The 19,933-nt window shown below is 46.5% G+C and overlaps 1 protein-coding gene across 1 annotated transcript; it reads right to left on the bottom strand.

Moving 5' to 3' along the window:
• Positions 1 to 3,508: 3,508 nt before the first annotated feature.
• Positions 3,509 to 19,019, bottom strand: LOC143527033 (RING finger protein 145-like). The gene is made up of 11 exons (XM_077021931.1): positions 18,729 to 19,019; positions 17,377 to 17,589; positions 13,112 to 13,220; positions 10,173 to 10,264; positions 8,168 to 8,403; positions 7,633 to 7,808; positions 7,265 to 7,405; positions 6,904 to 7,086; positions 6,456 to 6,603; positions 5,230 to 5,586; positions 3,509 to 5,126 (listed from the first exon to the last, which is right to left on the bottom strand). Exons 2-11 carry the CDS (start codon positions 17,558 to 17,560, stop codon positions 4,794 to 4,796), a joined length of 1,959 nt encoding a protein of 652 aa, XP_076878046.1. The 5' UTR covers positions 17,561 to 17,589; positions 18,729 to 19,019; the 3' UTR covers positions 3,509 to 4,793.
• Positions 19,020 to 19,933: the final 914 nt, after the last annotated feature.

The raw sequence follows: 19,933 nt of genomic DNA on the forward strand, positions 1-19,933 counted from the left end.
GTTTTAGAAATTGTCTTTGTGCTCATGCGATTCTAAACGGCGCTTCAGATTAAATAGGCAATGTCTATCTGGCAACGTTATTCAGTGTTTATCAAACATATATTAATAAAAAATATGTTTTTAAACGGAATATTATAGGCCTGGGTCCAAATATAAACTTAACTATAAATGTAAATGAATTGATGATTCGTAACGCGAATAATAAGAAACAGAAAACAATATTTCATACTATCATACAATACATTTTGGTGGTTTATGAACAGTTCAGCGTGTATAAAGATCTTGAACATGGTGACAGTGGTAACGAAACACCCGAGGCTACAACCCCGTAACCGGGTAACCCGTTAGCGCTGGGATCCTTTGTGTTCTCACAATGTCTTGTCTTTTACAAAAAAATCTGAGTTTACAGAAAATCTGATTTTACCACCTGTTCATTAATGCTGGTTGCAATTACACTGATGCAGAAAATGAGGTTATTATATCTTACCTTTGGAAAGCCAGCGTGCTTTCAAACGGGGGTTTGTTGTTTCATAAAATGCAAACATGTACTTGATTAGTTCTTTATAGCCTTCAGAGGACATTATTCAAACTCTTGTTTACATGTAAAAATATCTAAGACGTCAAGTCTTTGGCCGACCAAGAACAAGTTCTATGGGGAAACAAAATGTGTGCATGCTTGAAAACACCACATTGCCATCTTGTGGTCACTGCTGGAAACGTACATTGAACTAATATGGTTCATTGGTCTGTCAAATGCATGTAAAAGCAGGTATATTGCTTAGTTTGTGGCTAGACAGCTCTTGACATATTATCAGTCTATCAAGAATATTTATTACACATTAATCTAAATGTGATATTATATGTGATATTAATGATGCGTTTTGAAAGTTAAATATAAACCAGCAAACATTTTTCTCCATTGTTGAATTCAGTGTTGGAAAAACTCAGACTGCAACATATGCAATAACACAGCAAAGTAGTTTGTTAGCTGTTTTCTGCAAGAGAGAGAGGAAGAGAGAGCGGTGTGGGGGGTGGAGTCATGGAGAGAGACAGGAAGAGAGAGCAGTGTGGGGGTGGAGTCATGGAGAGAGACAGGAAGAGAGAGCGGTGTGGGGGGGTGGAGTCATGGAGAGAGACAGGAAGAGAGAGCGGTGTGGGGGTTGGAGTCGTGGAGAGAGACAGGAAGAGAGAGCGGTGTGGGGGGTGGAGTCGTGGAGAGAGACAGGAAGAGAGAGCGGTGTGGGGGGTGGAGTCCTGGAGAGAGACAGGAAGAGAGAGCGGTGTGGGGGGTGGAGTCGTGGAGAGAGACAGGAAGAGAGAGCGGTGTGGGGGGTGGAGTCATGGAGAGAGACAGGAAGAGAGAGCGGTGTGGGGGGGGTGGAGTCATGGAGAGAGACAGGAAGAGAGAGCGGTGTGGGGGGCTGGAGTCATGGAGAGAGACAGGAAGAGAGAGCGGTGTGGGGGGTGGAGTCGTGGAGAGAGACAGGAAGAGAGAGCGGTGTGGGGGGTGGAGTCGTGGAGAGAGACAGGAAGAGAGAGCGGTGTGGGGGTGGAGTCGTGGAGAGAGACAGGAAGAGAGAGCGGTGTGGGGGGTGGAGTCGTGGAGAGAGACAGGAAGAGAGAGCGGTGTGGGGGGGTGGAGTCATGGAGAGAGACAGGAAGAGAGAGCGGTGTGGGGGGTGGAGTCATGGAGAGAGACAGGAAGAGAGAGCGGTGTGGGGGGTGGAGTCGTGGAGAGAGACAGGAAGAGAGAGCGGTGTGGGGGGTGGAGTCGTGGAGAGAGACAGGAAGAAAGAGCGGTGTGGGGGGGGGGGGGTGGAGTCATGGAGAGAGACAGGAAGAGAGAGCGGTGTGGGGGGGGTGGAGTCATGGAGAGAGACAGGAAGAGAGAGCGGTGTGGGGGGTGGAGTCGTGGAGAGAGACAGGAAGAGAGAGCGGTGTGGGGGGTGGAGTCATGAAGAGAGACAGGAAGAGAGAGCGGTGTGGGGGGGTGGAGTCATGGAGAGAGACAGGAAGAGAGAGCGGTGTGGGGGGTGGAGTCGTGGAGAGAGACAGGAAGAGAGAGCGGTGTGGGGGGTGGAGTCATGGAGAGAGACAGGAAGAGAGAGCGGTGTGGGGGGGTGGAGTCATGGAGAGAGACAGGAAGAGAGAGCGGTGTGGGGGGGTGGAGTCATGGAGAGAGACAGGAAGAGAGAGCGGTGTGGGGGGTGGAGTCGTGGAGAGAGACAGGAAGAGAGAGCGGTGTGGGGGGGTGGAGTCGTGGAGAGAGACAGGAAGAGAGAGCGGTGTGGGGGGTGGAGTCGTGGAGAGACACAGGAAGAGAGAGCGGTGTGGGGGGTGGAGTCGTGGAGAGAGAGAGAAAGAGAAGGAGAGTGGGAAGGGGGTAGATACCCCAGAGAAGACCCCAGACTGTGAGGACAACATAATTTATATGCTGTTTCCGTGAGAAACAAAACAGACATTGGGAATATCTGTCCTAGCCAGATTGAGAGATGGCTTTGTTCGTCTCCTTCACATATTTTGACTTTTTTTTTACAGAGGTCAGAGTTCAAGGCTACCCTTGATCATGTGGACGGAGCAGGGTGAAGGGGGCCTGCACTGCTTTGATTTGCTAATGTTTCCTCCATTCTCTTTTCCTGCCCCACACTAAAGGGACTTCAAGCAATCACACAGGAAGACCTGCTCCACACACTCCCTGCTCCTGCCATCGAGACCACACTCGCGTGCACACACACACACACACACACACACACACACACACACACACACACACACACACACACACGCACACACACGCACATGCACACACACACACACACACACACACACACACACACACACACACACACACACACACACACACACACACACACATACACACTTCCGTACTCAAGTGCATGCAAAAAATATATAGGTGGAGATTGAAAACATGATTCTGTAAGTAATCAGTCAGGGGATTGTGAGATGCTATATTACATATCATTATATATATATATATATATATATATATATATATATATATATATATATATATATATATATATATATATATATATATATATATATAGAGAGAGAGAGAGAGAGAGAGAGAGAGAGAGAGAGAGGGGGAGCTAGAGTGAGAGAGAGAGAGAGGGAGATTCCCTGCCGTTTGAAGGATGGTGACGGGTCATATCAGGAAATGAGTGCATATATCCTGTCTTCTTCTCTCCATTAGATGGTTTTGATGGTTTCTACAGACTGACATTACCTCAACACTTGGGGGTAGAAGGTGTGTGTGTGTGTGTGTGTGTGTGTGTGTGTGTGTGTGTGTGTGTGTGTGTGTGTGTGTGTGTGTGTGTGTGTGTGTGTGTGTGTGTGTGACAGAGTCTGCTCAATTCATCACTCATGCAGGTTAAAGTGTCCACTAGGACCTGTTATACTTTCAAAATGCCTTTCTAAGAGACATAAGAGCTTTCTAAGATATGCACAAGCTTTCGAAGCACATAAAGAAGGCTGTAGAATAAAAAGGTTTCACACAGTAGGCTTTGATTTATTCTGACATTCAGTTATAGTTATATCAAACTTCAGGCAACTTTTACTGAGCTCAGCTGTGGTACAAACAGCACACAGCTTTCTCAGGACATCATTTCACATGTTCATGTAGTAAAAGAGTTGAACAAGGGAACCAAACCAGAATGCTGCAACAATCAGGCTCGTCATTCTCAGTCAAAGTTAGATTCAAATGGCAAAATATATTGAAAACATTCTGTTAAAAAATCGCCCCAACAATAAATGTAAAAATTATGTTTCCACTAAAGCCAAGCATCTTTTCCTTAAGTAAATATGTGAAAATTCATTCAGTTGCTAAATAAATAAATAAAAATAGGCATTTGCCAAGTTTGTTCATACATTGTTAAATGTATTCATGCTTACAAATGCAGTAAATGCCAAGTAATACTGATGAGAGATGTTTGATCTTCTACCAGCACCAGTACAAATCCATGGCCATCAGCTGTTCCCACTCTTACCATTAGAGGTCACTAAAGTGTTCATACAAGCTTAAGGCCACTTCACGCAAAGTCTGGTGCTGCATTACACTGTATTTCAGCATATCAAAACCTTTTTGTACACAGCTATAATTAGTATTTATGACTTGTTTCAATGCATACACACCAAAATATTTGGTACCTGACAAGACAACTTTGGAGCATTGCTTTATGTTACATTAGTGCAAATGCAGTGGCATATACATATAAGAAATAACAAATAAATATGAATAATTGGGAGAAAAATCTGGCTACCACAGAAACGTGCTGGGGGCTTACAGAGCCCCCAAGTGCTGTCATTATGGGTCACATGATTCATGAATTCAGGTGGGTCTAGACTGATCTAGACCTTAAGATCTTGCAGTCCAATGCTGAGGAAGGGTGTAGACTTGCGTTGAGCTGGTGGAGGTGTGCAGGCTGATGTTAACAGGCGTGTTGAGTTCAGTGTTCCTTCATTCAGCTAAGGCATCCACGTAAGCCAAACGCCCGTGTAATGCACCGCAACGGAAATGATGAACGCACGACACAGCAGCTGGGAAGGTCACAGAGTGGGACAGAGGGCCTAGTGTTTGGTGGTGGGTTGATTGTAATTGTGCCTGATGATTATAGAGTTCCTACAGCAGGATGTACGTCACCCAGCGAGTGACACGGCGGCCCGCCATAGGCCAGTCCGTGTCACCTTGGCCAGCATTGGGTAAGGTGAGTATGACATCACAGAAGGGTGGTTCCCACGGGAGGCCGGGCAGGGGCCAGTCGGGGGGGCAGGTGCTACCCAGTGGAAGTGGAGAGGGGGACCCCTCCGTTGCTCGTGGGAGGGCAGACCCCCTTCGTTTGCAGCTCAGCTGTGCACTCGGCGCTCGAGCCCCAGATAGATGCCTTTGCCTGGGCTTCCCGGGGGCCGCCCCCTGGCTGTGGGGGCGTGTGGTCCGGGCTGACCTCTGTGCTTGCGGGCGTCTGGGGGCCCGGCGGGTCCTGGGCTGTGCCCGAGCCCTTCAGTTGGCTGTGGCACAGAGGACAGGTCTCCTGCACATACAGCCACTTCTTCAGGCAACCGGCGTGGAAAAGGTGACTGCAGGGCGTGATGACGGCTGACGACATATCCTACAGGCAAGGCGGGGGGCATTAAGGAGGGATCGAGCAGACACGGGGAAACACACAACAATAAGAGCAACCGTGATTCGCCCCCACCTCCCACTACACTCACCTGGTAGCAGATGGAGCAGACGTCGTTGTGCTGCTGCAGCTGCAGGGCGGAGGCCGTGGGCAGGTTCTTGATCTTGTTTACGGCATCCCGCCGCAGCAGGAAGCTCTGCCAGCCCAGCTGGGCCCGCAGCCACACGTTGTAGTAGGAGTGCACCAGCACGATGGTGGAGCCCATCACCGTCCACTCGCCGAACACCGTCTCCGACACGCCGTAGGCCACCACGCACAGCGCCACCAGGAACTCCAGCAGGCGGTAGGTGCCGTTCACGCAGTAGATCACGTCGTCCATGTTCTCCACCGGAGCCTTACGTAGCTCCTCCACCATGAAGAGCACATAGATGAGCAGAGTGCCCAGGACCTGAGAGAGAAAGAGGGAGGGGGGTGAATAATGAGGGAGACAGAAAATGAGTGTGAGAGAGGAAGAGAGAACGAGTGGGTGAGAAAAGAGAGAAAAGAGGGAGAAAGAGGGTGAGAGAGATAATTCCCGGCCATTTTTGCGCCTCTAAATGTCAGCAAATGTCAGTCAAACATGTTGGTATGTGGTGGCATTACTATGGGAGCCAATTTGCAAGTATTACACCCTCAAACAGAGAAGCCTGTAAGCAGATGTGCATTCAGAAACAACGTAGCATAGTGAACAGTGCAAACAGCCAATCAGCTGTTTTACATTCCCAATATCCAAAATCTCATTACTAATGATGAGTTTGATGGTAAGGAGAGGGAATTTTTATTTTTTTACTTTAAAGCTCACTAAACAAGGCATTGTGGAACAAAACATTATAAATAAAAATATCAAAAAGAAAGAAAAGAGACCAATGAGGCACCAAACAGTTGACAAACTATATTCTTCCTGCTCGTCTAAAGCATCTAATACAGGTCTGCTAAGGCACCTAATGAACACTGTTAAGGTTACGGATGTAGTCTGAGTAGGTTAATGATCTATAACCTGCCAAACGCGGGCGAGGAAGATTTATATTAATCCTCAGTGTCACCGGGAGCAGGCAGTACAGTAATGGTTGGACTGTAGCCAGGGGAGGCTGTTTCTGCCTGAGGTCAGCAGGAACATCTCAAAGTACCACTGCAACACAGTCTTTCTATAAATGTACTTCTAGTCTTCTGTGCAACACTGGCCACCCTAAATGTGTTTAATATATACTTACGATACTGTGTGTGTGTGTGTGTGTGTGTGTGTGTGTGTGTGTGTGTGTGTGTGTGTGTGTAGGACACCTGCAGAGAGGTGAGGATGCTGGAAGAGATGATGATGAGGAGCCAGAAGTCCATGTGAAAGAACTGGCAGATCATGTAGGACATGTAGGCGGGGAAGACGAGCAGGAAGAGACACAGGCTCACGGCCCGGAAGTGCTTCCATAAGCTCCTGCACGGCAGAGGAAACACAGCAGTCCACGAAGAATGAGAGATTCCCAGGAGATCCGTGCGCCACCATATACGTGATTGGCAGAAGAACAAAGTGGAAGTGATTTATTAAAGTGCCTTGATAATAATAGACTCGCCTGGTAGTGGAAATACAGGCTCGTCAAAACCATGTTGACAAAATCTGAAATCTATGAACGCTTGTTCACAATGCGTTACTGAGTTTTGATCTCTTTGACAAAAAGATTTTAAATGGACACATTCAAAGAAATGGTGGAGTGCGGAAGAGCTGATAGGCTCTCACTTGTCCCTGGACGCCCCCAGTGCCAGCACGATGGGGTCAGCGATCTCCAGCATGGACTGCAGGATGGAGGCCACCACGATGAAGAGGATGATGCTGAGGAGGAAGGCTCGGTGGATGACCTGCAGCTCGATCAGACCCGTCTGGACAGCCAGGATCAACAGAGTGATGCCTTCGGTCATTCCCCTGAAGAGAGAGGGAGACAGTGAAAGAGAAAAAGCAGACATGTCATTACGATTATTGATAGATGAGTCAGTTAGAACAAAAGAGGTTTGAGAGAAAAAGAGAGGAAGAGATGGAGGAACAGAGAGAAAGAGAGAGAAAGAGAGAGGGAAAGAGAAAGATATAGCAGAGGGCTCTTTACCTGTGCATGGTGTTGTCATTCATGAATGCCCTGTAACCCTGGAGATAGAACTTACAGAGTGTGAGCACCCCAAGTGCCACAAACGATACGGTGAACACCAGTCCCAGCAGAGAGTACGGAGTACTGCAACACTCCGCAATACTGGAACACACACACACACACACACACACACACACACACACACACACACACACACACACACACACACACACACACACACACACACACACACACACACACCAAGACACCTGCCCTAAAATAACACGCACTGGTTCCTTTCACGCTTTCTTAACAACCCCGTAAAATGCCAAGAGTTAACCCTCTTTTAACTTTAAAAGTCGCACGGCTTGTCGGTCGAGCCCGTTCACCTGGTGAGGAAGAGGAAGAGCAGTCTCTCCCTGGACGTCGGCTGGTCTCGCGTGCTGAAGTAGGTGTAGATCTGCAGGGCGAAGAGCACCAGCCAGAAGCTCATGAACAGCACGGGCAGCACCAGCTGGTTCCAGAGGGACATCCCCAACGCCAGCAGCCCGTACACCTCCACCACCTAAAGGGCCCGCACAGAGCACAGGGGCCACACACGTCCCACTTCACTGACAGCAGAGCCCGCACGTCCGACCGCACAGCATGCTGGGGAGGTAGGCGGCACCAAACTGGGACCGCGAGTAAGTTCTCTACGCTGTTCTCGGCAGATTGAAGGGTTGACTTACACCTGAATGCGACGTGTTAGTGCAGAAATAACAGTAAACGGTGAAGGGCTGTTGCAGAATGGGACAATATGTTATTAGGTGTGAGGTGTGAATGTAAGTGTGAGGTCACCAGAGCAAAGTCTAAAGTGGAAGAAGACTGAATTAATACTTCAGTCTGTGAAGACAGACAAGCACGTTGGTGTACGTGTTTCCTGACCTGAGCTAGTTCCCTGTATGCAGTCTTGGCCAGGTTGAAGGGCACCAGCAGATTGGAGGCGAGGAAGTAAATGACTTCAAGGCCAGTGAAGATCATGGCAAAGCGGTTCACAAACACAATGGTCTCAAGGGGGACGAGGCACAGCCTGGCCACCAGAGGGAGCAAGTGAGCTGAAAATAGCCAGATGCGTTTTGTCTGCATAACACAGGAACACAGAGTGCACACCACCAACTGGCCTACATGCCCACAAACACACACACACACACACACACACACACACACACACACACACACACACACAGAAATTAAGGATGATGACTGAATCATCAATCATTTGTACATTTATCAATAAAGTACCAATAATCAAACAGATAAAGATTTATGAAGGAAGCAATGAAATTGCACAATAGCTCTGAAATTGTTGGTATAACTGCTAAAGTCTCACACAAACCAGTGAGACCTCAGAGCCCAACTAAAGAGATCAAGAAAGCATTAGAGAGCAAGAGAGGGAAAGAGAGAGAGAGGGAGAGATAGAGAGAGATGCAGAGCTTGCATCTGTGTTTGAGTGCGGCTGCAGTTGGTGTCCAGGACCTGAGGGTTGGGTGTAATTTTCTAGGGAGGGGCTTTAGCTCTCTGGGGAGGACCTTAACTCAGGATTCTGGAGAAGCCTCTCGCTGCAGCCTGCAGGAAGGCGGAGTTGGACATCCAACCCCACCCACATCCAACTCCACCCTCTTCTCAAGTACGAAGCCACGCCCATGTTACGTTCGAAACTCGGATTGTTTTTGCTCCCAGTAAACAGAACTGCCAGAACTATTTACGTGTGTTTTATAAGGGTTTTAAGTGCAGAAGTGCATTTTAAGTGCATTTTGAAGTACTTTAGCCTAAATTCCAGCACTTTTCAAATCTGAAACACAATACAACATTAAAATTGGTCAGGTAAATGTTCCTTCCCCTGTGTTTGAGGGGTGTTTCTTTATACTACCACATATCGTTTCAGGAGGACACTGCAAAGAATGTGACGCGCGCGAGGTGTGCGGAGTCGCGCGCTACGGTCACTCACGAAAGTATAACTAGCTTTATAGGGGAGACACGGAAAGGCATCGCTAAAAAGGAGAGCTCTTATGTGATTTAGGAATGTGGATCTTGTGTTTAAAAATGTCTTTTATAGAATTATTTGTTCAATTAATTGGTTCAACGCAGACAGATTTCTTCATAACTTATAATTAGTAGGCTTGAAAGTTACCGGAACGCACCCTTCAAAATGAAAGAGTTCCCGGATCCTGTTCCGGCAGGATCCGGTTCAAATTAAGCCCTGATTACACCCCTTCTCCATTACCAACATTACCAACATACCCCTTCTCTATCACCAACATTATCAGTAAACATTACCATTTTAATTGTGTACTTATAGTAGCAGAGTTGCCAACTCTCACGCATTGAGCATGAGACACACGCATTTGACCGTCTTCACACGCTCTCACGCCACACATCCGATTTCTCACGCCGAAAAAAATCTAGTTTATTTACCTCTGATCTACATCTATGATTCAATGAGTTACTAGTTCGCTCTGGCGCCAACCACCGGCAATCGATCTATCGCGATATAATACTTTATTTGTGTCCATTTTACACCCCCCCCCCGTCAACATTTTACGTTCGCCACCCAATAAATAAAAATAATGAATAACATACGTGGAACGATACACAAAGTAAACGAGGTATGTGTCAATTAAGCGCAACGACGTGTCTCTTGAACACTTGTGAGTTATTATGTGTATTTTCAAGTACCACACAGTTATTCTCGAATGAAGAAGTAGTGGGTTGGCGCACGACAGCGCATTAGAGGGTGGAGTTGGATGTGGGCGGGGTTGGATGTCCAACTCTGCCTTCCTGCAGGCTGCAGCGAGACATACTTGGGATTCTGAGCATGAGGGTAGGAGGAGCATGCAGTGGTGAGACATTACAACGTTCCGCCCAGAGTAGGCGGGGCATCAAGGCTTACAGGCGAGCGCCGTTGTGAAGCGCTTCATGGACAGGGGCTCCAGGTACAGCGGCCCCTCGTAGCCAGACTCCAGCTCCCCGCGCACGTAGTCCCTGCAGCAGAGAAACAGGCAGCGTGAGGCGACCCGGGGGCCAGGCGGGGCTGAGCGGAGGAGGGGGGCACGGCCGTGTTCTGCCTGCCGCGAAGACACTCACACACACTCTGTTCTGGAAGTGTCTGCTTTAGCTCACTCTCCGGTTTAGGGCCGCAGTGTCGGCACACATCTCATACAAAACTTTGAAACTGTATTAGTTTAAATTGGTAATAAACTTTACAGGCATATTTTTACAGTTTCTGTGTTCAGCCATGGCCAGATCATAAACCCTCTCTCTCTCTCTCTCTCTCTCTCTCTCTCTCACACACACACACACACACACACACGCACAGGCAGCAACCACAGCAGACAGAGATAGAGGGGTCGGTTTTCGCGCCAACCATAATGACTTTGTCACACTTGGCTGATCCTCACTTGAGCGATCGCTGCCTCACTACACACACACACACACACACACACACACACACACACACACACACACACACACACACACACACACACACACACACACACACACACACACGTGTTACAGCGAGACAGGCAGGAAAGGCTTGCTCTTAATCGGACACTAAACGGTCACCAGTCAGCCGTGAAACATCACTCGTTAATCACACGCACGACAGTGCCGGAGAAGGACTCCCCCCCTCTGCTCCGGGTGACACCTGAGCCCTCCTGCTCACGACGGCTCTGACCTCCTAAGGACTCATGTCATTACGCGATGCATTATTATGCTGGTACAATACACACCCACTCTTACCGTTTTCTACAACCGTCTGCTGTTTGTGCTGCCTGCTTACTGAAGCCTAATTATCTCATACTGTTCTGAGATTATATAGTACTGTGCTGTCTTGTCTAATCACACTGGGTATAATGCTTGTGTCTGGCGTGCCACTGTTGACTCGTATGACGTACATATCCCGTGTTTTCTATGCTGCACTGAGGCCCAGGAGGAATGTTATTTTGTCCCATTATGTACTTAAACGCATTAAATGCATAACTCACATTGCCAGCAGCTCATGACCTCATTTGCCCCTGCTCATTGTTATCTGCCCATTCTACCTCATTTACCCCAACTCTACCTCATTTACCCCAACTCTACGTCATCTGCCCCTGCTCTACCTCATACCACTCTATGATTCCTCAACATTCAATTATTGAATCTTTTATTTGTTGAAAACTGAAAACGTTTAGTTATGTTTTAGTTAATTCATATTCTGTGTTGTACACATTTTTTCGACTATCATGCCACTTTGTAGATCAGTTTGGTGGAGTTATCGCTAACAGCCAGAGATGTCCACTCAGAAACTCACGTCTGTAAGCGATGAAGATGGAATGAGTTCCAGTCAGGTTTGTTTGAGCAGAGACAGCTCAAAAACGGACATGGCATGGGGACAGCTCAAAAACCGACATGGCATGGGGACAGCTCAAAAACCGACATGGCATACCTACATCTGGGACGTCAACTGCAACTGCAATCAGTGTACATTGCCTTGGGGATTTCTTTAATAACAGGCTCTTTATTACATCCTCCTTTATAAAACATTATGTAATATGAACCAAAGCAATGTTCCTGTCAGTTCCACTTCATTTATATTGTATGTGCAGCAAACATTTGAATCACAAATGCAGTATTCAGCATCGATACACTAGGACACACTCTTAAGGTGGGTTCTAGTACACTAGGACACACTCTCTTAATGTGGGTTCTACTTTAGTACATTAGGACACACTCTTAAGGTGGGTTCTAGTACACTAGGGCACACTCTTAAGGTGGGTTCTAGTCAGAGGTGGGTAGGAACGCATTACATTTACTCCGTTACATTTACTCAAGTAGCTTTTTGGACAAAAATGTACTTGTATGAGTAGTTTTAATATGAAAGACTTCTACTTTTACTTGAGTAAATATGTGCTAAGAAAAACGTGACTTTTACTCTGTTACAATCGGATTTGCGCTGCGCGCTACCGTTACTTTAGTTTTGTAAATAATTCATCTTTTCAGTGAGAAGACTGACCAACGTCTCGTCACCTGAGTATGTGTGACCAATCAAATGAAGCCGGTCAGTCACGTGATCACATACGCAAACTTTCTCCACTGTAGCAAGAAAGTATGGTGACAGAAAAACCTCCCGAGCATCCCTGCCCTCACATACAGCCAATGTTTACATTACAAACATGTAAAAGGACAGTTATATAATGCGCTGTCAGTTGTGTCTGCCAAACGTGTGGACATTTCAGCCTAATAATGCTATATCTCTGAGGCCAAACGTTTGTATGATGTAATTATTAAATGTAACGCAGTGCAATACTAAAAACCAGTTCACACTCCGAGTGTACACACTAGCAGTATACAATGATTAGGTTTGCTACAAATTGATTCAGTTGGCGTCAATTTGTAGCTATACGTATTGGCTGACAGTCTCATCAGTTACTGCCTTTGTGGAACACATTAAAGTTACACAGGCTTAATAATTAGGAACAAACAAAAATACATGTTATTTATAATAAATCATTTTTATATATTATATTTATTTATAATACATTTTTTTGTTATCATTAAGTCATTGTTTCCAGTAATTCAATTTCCCATGATGTAATTTATTGACACAAGACAGTACTCACTGTCTCACGACTTGAGTAGCTTTTAATCAAAGTACTTTTTTACTTTTACTCAAGTAAATTTTTGGATGCATACTTTTACTTTTACTTTAGTAACATTTGGTTCAAGTAACAGTACTTTTACTTGAGTAAATTTGTTGAATACTCTACCCACCTCTGGTTCTAGTACACTAGGACACACTCTTAATGTGGGTTCTAGGGTGGTATTGAGTGTGTTGCAGAGACTCACCTGGAAATTTGGTGTCCAGCAAAGAGTAGCAGAGCAGTGAGGACGTACAGGTAGAGCTGGACAAGACGCTGCCGGGGTAAGGTGAGCAGAACCAGACTCAGGATGTAGCCTGAGAGAGAGAGAAAGAGAGAGAGAGAGAGAGAGAGAGAGAGATAGTGGGGGGGAGAGGGAGGGAGAGAGAGAGGGAGAGAGAGAGAGAGTGGGGGTGAGAGGGAGAAGGAGAGGGAGAACAAGAGAGGGAATGAGAGGGAGATAAAGAGAGGGAGAGAGGGAAAGAGAGAAAGACAGAAGAAAGAGCGAGAGGATGAGAGAGAGAGAGAGAGAGAGAGAGAGAGAGAGAGAGAGAGAGACTGCTGTTGGACCACTGTGCAATGTGAACTGTTCCTGCACCCAAGCGTGAGAGCTCTCAGGGTGGCTCTCCCAGTACATCTGTCGAGACAGGGAACACATTCGTACGGGAATCATGGGACATTCAGCATAGGGAAAAATGGAAGAAACTGATAAGTGAAGCAGCAGGACAACAGGATGTAAGAGCAGGACACTGTGGAGGCAGACAAGACCATTTAGGAGGATGCAAAAGCACAGAGAAAAGACTGGGAAAATCCTGCGGGCAGAAGATAAAGAACACTGCACTACAGACAGAAGGCCAAAGGGTGTAAAATGAAACCACTTCATTCAAAGGAACAGGGCACACAGGATTCTGTTACACACATCTAAATGAGAGCATCTCAGTATTCAGATGAATTGCAGTGATCTATAGGGACACATATGACAATGATTATTTACCATTATCCTTTGTCTTTGATGGGCAAAACTACACTACTAAAGAATAACAGGATTATCAGTGTGCATGAAGGCTAATGCATAATGATGAGAGAACGTGTATCTGTGTGTGTGTGTGTGTGTGTGTGTGTGTGTGTGTGTGTGTGTGTGTGTGTGTGTGTGTGTGTGTGTGTGTGTGTGTGTGTGTGTGTGTGTGTGTGAGTGTGTGAATGGCTGCATGTGTGTGTTTGTGTGTGTGTGTGTGTGTGTGTGTGTGTGTGTGTGTGTGTGTGTTGCCTGTTGCATAAGCCTACAGCACTCTATCCATTTACCACCACTTAACCCATCACACTCTGTCTTCTGTCATTCACAAAATCACAACACCATCACACATTCACACACTCTCTCTTACAGACACACACACACACACACACACACACACACACATACAGGAAGGGGAAAGGTAAGGGAAGCACTGAGCAGGCAAGGCTAAAATGAGAAAACGGATGGGAGACCCAGCTCAGCCATGATGGCACTGCTGGATCATATTCAGACAGGGACGGCTCATGGATGGAAGTAGCACAGTGTATCCTGGATGGCAGAGAAACCTGCTAGCATGACAAAATAACACTGCCAAAAATAGCCCGCAGTAAAAGAAACTGATCCTATGATGGGGGATAATACTGGATATTACAGCTCACATGCAAAGCACACACTGGACTTGTCCTGCTTCTAAAAAAAACTGGAAACAATACACTAAAGTTTTTCAGAACATTCTTGGGAATACACAGGAGTACTGAAACACAAACAGACCCCAGGCCTCCAGAGATCACCACCGTTAAGCACAGCACGACACTGCGGTTGTGCTGACCGGGAGGTCTTCTCCGTGGCTGTGAAGCCATCCCGCACGTCGCCATGTGACCCTCCTCTTCCAGCTCTGCAATTCATCCTGTCTGCCCTAAACGTGTTATTAGGAAGAGGACGACGGATGGGAAGCGCTTCCATAAAACATCTCCTCCGACCTGTTCGCACAAATGGGCCCCAGCCAAGAGCACATTGATATTAACAGCCTTAGAAGCAAGGGTGAGCGCTGCAGCAGCGGGGCCCCGGAGCCCGTCTGCATCCGCGAAGGCCGTCTCTATTAGTCCCAGTGGCCTCTGGACACGCTGGTTTGGCTCGATGGTCTGTGCTCAGCAGAGTAGAAAGAAGCGTTCTTGCTGCATTGTTATTATAGGCTGAAGGTCTTGGAAATGTGCCGAGCGATTTTTTCCCACCTTTACCAGAAAGGCCAATGTGATATTAAAGTAGACGCTCGTTAAAAGTCGCAAGGGTAGCAGCTGTGTCTCTCGCACTCTTCCTAGGGGACTTGTTTCACGAATGCGGAGGGCTATTTATAGTTGGCCCAGCGTAAAACCAGTTTCACTTTTGTGGACAGATCACTGGAGGCTAATTAAACAAGTGCTTATGGTCAAAAGCATACCTCCAAATTTGTAGCTCTTTAAGGAAAAAAATTGTCAGAATGTGCATACAATAATGCACAAAGTTGTCACGCTGACCTACGACCTTAGCCATCATAACTCCTGTTCCCACAATGCCTTGGGAAACCACTGCATCTCTGGAATACTGCTTGTTCTTACCTAACTCACATTAATCTTATTGTGACTTTTTCTCATTGCAAAGTATTGCTTCAATCTAGTATGCATACAGAGCGTTTTTCCTGGATTGCTTATCTGGTATTTTTAACTTCACATTCTCTAGGTTATGTTTTGTTTGCTTTTCCCTTTAAGCAGATTTCTTGTATTTTGTCACTCTGGTCCCAATCTACACATTTCTGACTTGAATTTGGAAAACCCTGTGTTGTTTTGATAGCTTTGTAGAGAATTGGACTTACACCTGTCTCCTGATAACGTTGTGGGCTTACCCATCCCCTAGCAAACTTATATACTGGACCTTAATCCATGAACATCCGAATTCAAATCCAACCTTACAAGTGGAAGTCAATCACATAAGAAGTGAGCACTTTTCAAAATAACAATATGGCACAATTTGATGCATATTTCAGTAACTCGGAGCACTGAGAGGATGACATTTGCATATAATGTCTGTCTATAATGCATCTTGCATTTAAAATGGTATTTCTGAGCATATAGGCATAATCATTCGGTGGACATAAAGCTGATGGTCAAGTAATAACCCATAAAATGGTCAGGTGTACACAGGGTCAGGGATATATTTTGATTTTCTCCTCTGACAACAGCAGAAATGTTTGTAGTAAAAACAATGATTTCTAGAGTGTATTTTGCTTGCTGTGTGAATCCATCACAGATTAATCATGGATTAAACAGATTAAACAGAGGAGCGAATAAGCCTGAAACTAGGGCACTTTCCACCCTGTTCTCCAACAGTCTGAACAGTCTTGCCAAAAGCAAACACACACACACACACACACACACACACACACACACACACACACACACACACACACACACACACAACATGGATCTGTTTAAAAAGACAGAGGAAAATAAAGTCATTCACACAGTTCACCCAAACATTCCTTCCAATTCCAATGGCAAACACACTGAAATGCGCATGTGCGGACGCACACACACACACACTCACACACACACACACACACACTGTAAATAAGCCATGAGCCATGGTTGTGTGTATGGGCAGCAATTGAATAGCACTAGAAGCTACGCTCTGATGAGCCCATTTAAAGCTCAGGACGGGAGTGGAGGAGAGTCACAGCCTAAGCCAGACACAGAGTCACGGCCTAAGCCAGCCGGAAACAGCAGCACCAAATCCCCAAAATGCCAGAGAGTCACACACACAGACAGGCAGTGTGGGTTTGGATGTATATGAGAGAGAGAGAGAGAGAGAGAGAGAGAGAGAGAGAGAGAAAGGAAAAGAAAGAGATAGAGGGCTCTCACCAAAACACATACAGAAATGATGCCCTGACCTTGTTTGAAGGCTGTTTTTATTTTATTTTTCCCCTTTTAAAAGTCTGGCATGACGCCAGCCCCTTTTTTCTCATTTCCTGCTCACTTGTTTCCCTTTGACTCAGTCTACATGTCATGATAAACTCGCTGCTGGCCTGATGACCTTGATCGTTCCGTCTAACCTTTAAGCCCTTGTATGAATGGCGGTCATACACCTCATGCTGCACATGGACCTCCCTCAAACGTCCAACTCAAACACCCACCGGGACAGTGCTGCACCCAACGCTCTCTACTCCCGCAGGCAGACCGAGCGAGTAGAGACAAGCAGCATGACTCGGGCGTGACCGGAGAGGTTCCGCCCAACTCCCCATCACTGTGTCCATGCCCTGCGGCCAATCCGCTTCCCCATCTCCGGACACTCCGGACCCGGCTTGTCCAAGAACACTCGGCGGATTCAATCTGGCGTGCTAGAGCGCGGCCAAATAAACCGGCGCGGCACCGGTGCCGGACTCACCCCTGCTGAGTGGACACAAGGAGTGAGCCAGGAGTGAGACTTACCCACGTAGTGCAGGTAGAGGGCCAGGTACTTGTACTGGAAGAGGGGGTTGTTGCTCAGGCTGCTCCTCTGGATCTTCTGGAAGAAGGAGCTGACGTCCCAGCGGTACAGCACCTCCAGGAGCATGATGCTGGGCACGCGCAGGCCTACGTTCAGCACGGCCTCCACACGCTCCTTCACCGGCATCACAGCTTCTGGGTCGCACCACCACTGAACTGCCCCACACAGAGCACCGTGAGGGACACAAGAGGGAGTAAGGTTCAGGCACAGTTTCCAGACCTCAGACTGTACCCAGCAGAAAGTAGAGGTGATGGTGCATATGTAACATTCAAACACATTCCAGCTTTACTACATTTGGCTATCCAGTCCCTGGAGAGGAGATACTGTCTATCAATGTTGACTCGGATGTATGATTAATTTAGGAGGAGTGGCAATAAGGGATTGTATTCACAGGATGAACGCTGAAGAAAATGCCAAACGGCTCGGCCTCTAAGGAAAAGTCCCAGAAAGGTGCGAACAGAGGCAGTGAGACCAGCTGAGAGACGCTCGGAGCCAAACCATCACACAAATACAACCAGCAGCAGTGGTTTACGTTTGATGTTAATGAAAGGTAGAAACGCAAGAAAAGGGAAATTGAAAAACGAATTTGAGAATTTCGAGTTTTGGCGCATCTCAGCAGGGGGAAGCATTCGTGTGGACTTTCAACATGCGAAAGTCGGTGACTGGAAGTGGTTATATAACGTCAAATCCGACTCAGTTCCACTGTTAACACACACGAGAGCTCCATGTTATAACAGCCACACGCCTAATAGTGAACTATCCTGTCATCTACAGCGCTATCTGCCGCTCGCGAGCACCTGAGCTCGAGCCGTCGCGTGCCGTGAACTACAGTAACCCCGAACTCATTGAAAATTCATTGTGTGCGACTGTCCAATCACATGGGCAGCAGGAGAAGAGAAAGCCTGTTGCAATATTTTAAACAAAAAAAAAGCAGCGTATATCGCCTACACCAGCCAAATATTAAACACCGGTTCAAGATTCAAATGCATTTATGTTTTAGACTGGTCAATGAGCTCGTTGTCGTGACATCCAGTTGCTGAGTCTAACATGAAGACACAATCTTCGAATCTGTGATAAGAGTATTTATACATTATTGGTTATAGGTTGTATAATAACGCATAAGTAAAATCGCAGAACCACGTCCAGACATAGAATACGCGTCCTCTCCTGAGATGCTCATCTGAACTATAGTAACCCAACCGGCTCGCCAGTCGGAAAATAAACCCGTTCATGGGACCGCTGATAGTCCCTGCTGAATCAACCGCAATTTGCAGAACAAAAATAGTCCACTTACAGAACCAAAACTATCACAACTGCTCTTCGCTACGATTCGAGACGTTTCTCCGGTCGAATGTCAGCCATGCTGGCGGAGGAACGTAGCTTGTGGCGGACTCAGGAAAACTGTATCCCCACCAAGAAGACACGGCACCTGGACTCGTATCACTTCATCCCGCAGCCATTACAGATAGAGTGATCGGTACTGAGCATGTGCGCAGCTGAAAGGGGATTACAGCGTGAGCGCAGTAGCATCGTGAGGAGGACACACTCCGAGTGATGGAGAGCGAGAGGGAGAGCTCTTAGGAATGGGGAGGTTGTTGGAGTAACTGGAGGAGTATACAAGCGGCAAGTTATTAGCCTTGAGGACGTGTGTTTCTGTGATCACTCTGTGAGTGAAAAATAGTATACAATGGGTAAAAGGCATCTCTCTCTCTCTCTCTCTCTCTCTCTCTCTCTCTCTCTCTCTCTCTCTCTCTCTCTCTCCCTTCCTCCCACACAAACCCACAACAGCGCATATAATATGCTACACAAAATGCAAAAAAGCAGTAGCTACATGTCAGTACATATACTGACATAACATGCTTGCCTTGTTTATATGTGCTTGAAGTGTCAAGCTATCTGGAAAACAAATTATCGTCGGTAATGAAATGTGCATGCGCATCAGTGGATTTGGTGGGCTTTCAAGTTCGCACAAAAAATATTCTTCAACAAGTAATACTTTGAACGCATAAATCAAGCACTGGCAAAAACCGTTAGGTAAGCACAGGAACTAACAGGACTTTACCATGTCACATGGCTTCCCCACAGCACCATAGGTAATTCCACAACTAAGGGTTTCTGTATCTCAGAATTCACCCAAATCTCAGGTCTGACCTAGTTTGCAATTAAACCCTCCATGGACGGTCTCTATGTGATGTACCATGGACAATATTTGATTGTCGTTTGGTTTAGTTGCAAACCCAAAGTCCTTAAGCTGTTGTCCTTTACAAATCCTAAGGTTGTTTTACAAGAGCAGGTATGATTTTATCTCATGGGCCCACAAAATAAATGAGTGAATTTCCTATTGTGGGTTGATATTCCTTATGTTAGACCTCATTAAATATAGCTTCATTCATTTATAGTAAAAAAAAATGCCTTAAAAGAAATCACCTTGGAACTGACTCATTTTATGTTAAGTGCTCCTGAGTCCATTCTTATTAACACCACTTTACCATCATAGAA

The sequence above is a fragment of the Brachyhypopomus gauderio genome, chromosome 11 (genome assembly GCF_052324685.1).
Source record: "Brachyhypopomus gauderio isolate BG-103 chromosome 11, BGAUD_0.2, whole genome shotgun sequence".
In the NCBI taxonomy this organism is placed as follows: Eukaryota; Metazoa; Chordata; class Actinopteri; order Gymnotiformes; family Hypopomidae; genus Brachyhypopomus; species Brachyhypopomus gauderio.

Coding starts and splice junctions, on each gene's coding strand:
- LOC143527033 (XM_077021931.1), bottom strand. CDS start 17,560: ATGCCGGTGAAGGAGCGTGTGGAGGCCGTGCTGAACGTAGGCCTGCGC. Junction 13,221..17,376: donor CCTCTACCTGCACTACGTGG/GTAAGTCTCACT, acceptor TCTCTCTCTCAG/GCTACATCCTGAGTCTGGTT. Junction 7,809..8,167: donor CATACAGGGAACTAGCTCAG/GTCAGGAAACAC, acceptor CGGGCCCTTTAG/GTGGTGGAGGTGTACGGGCT.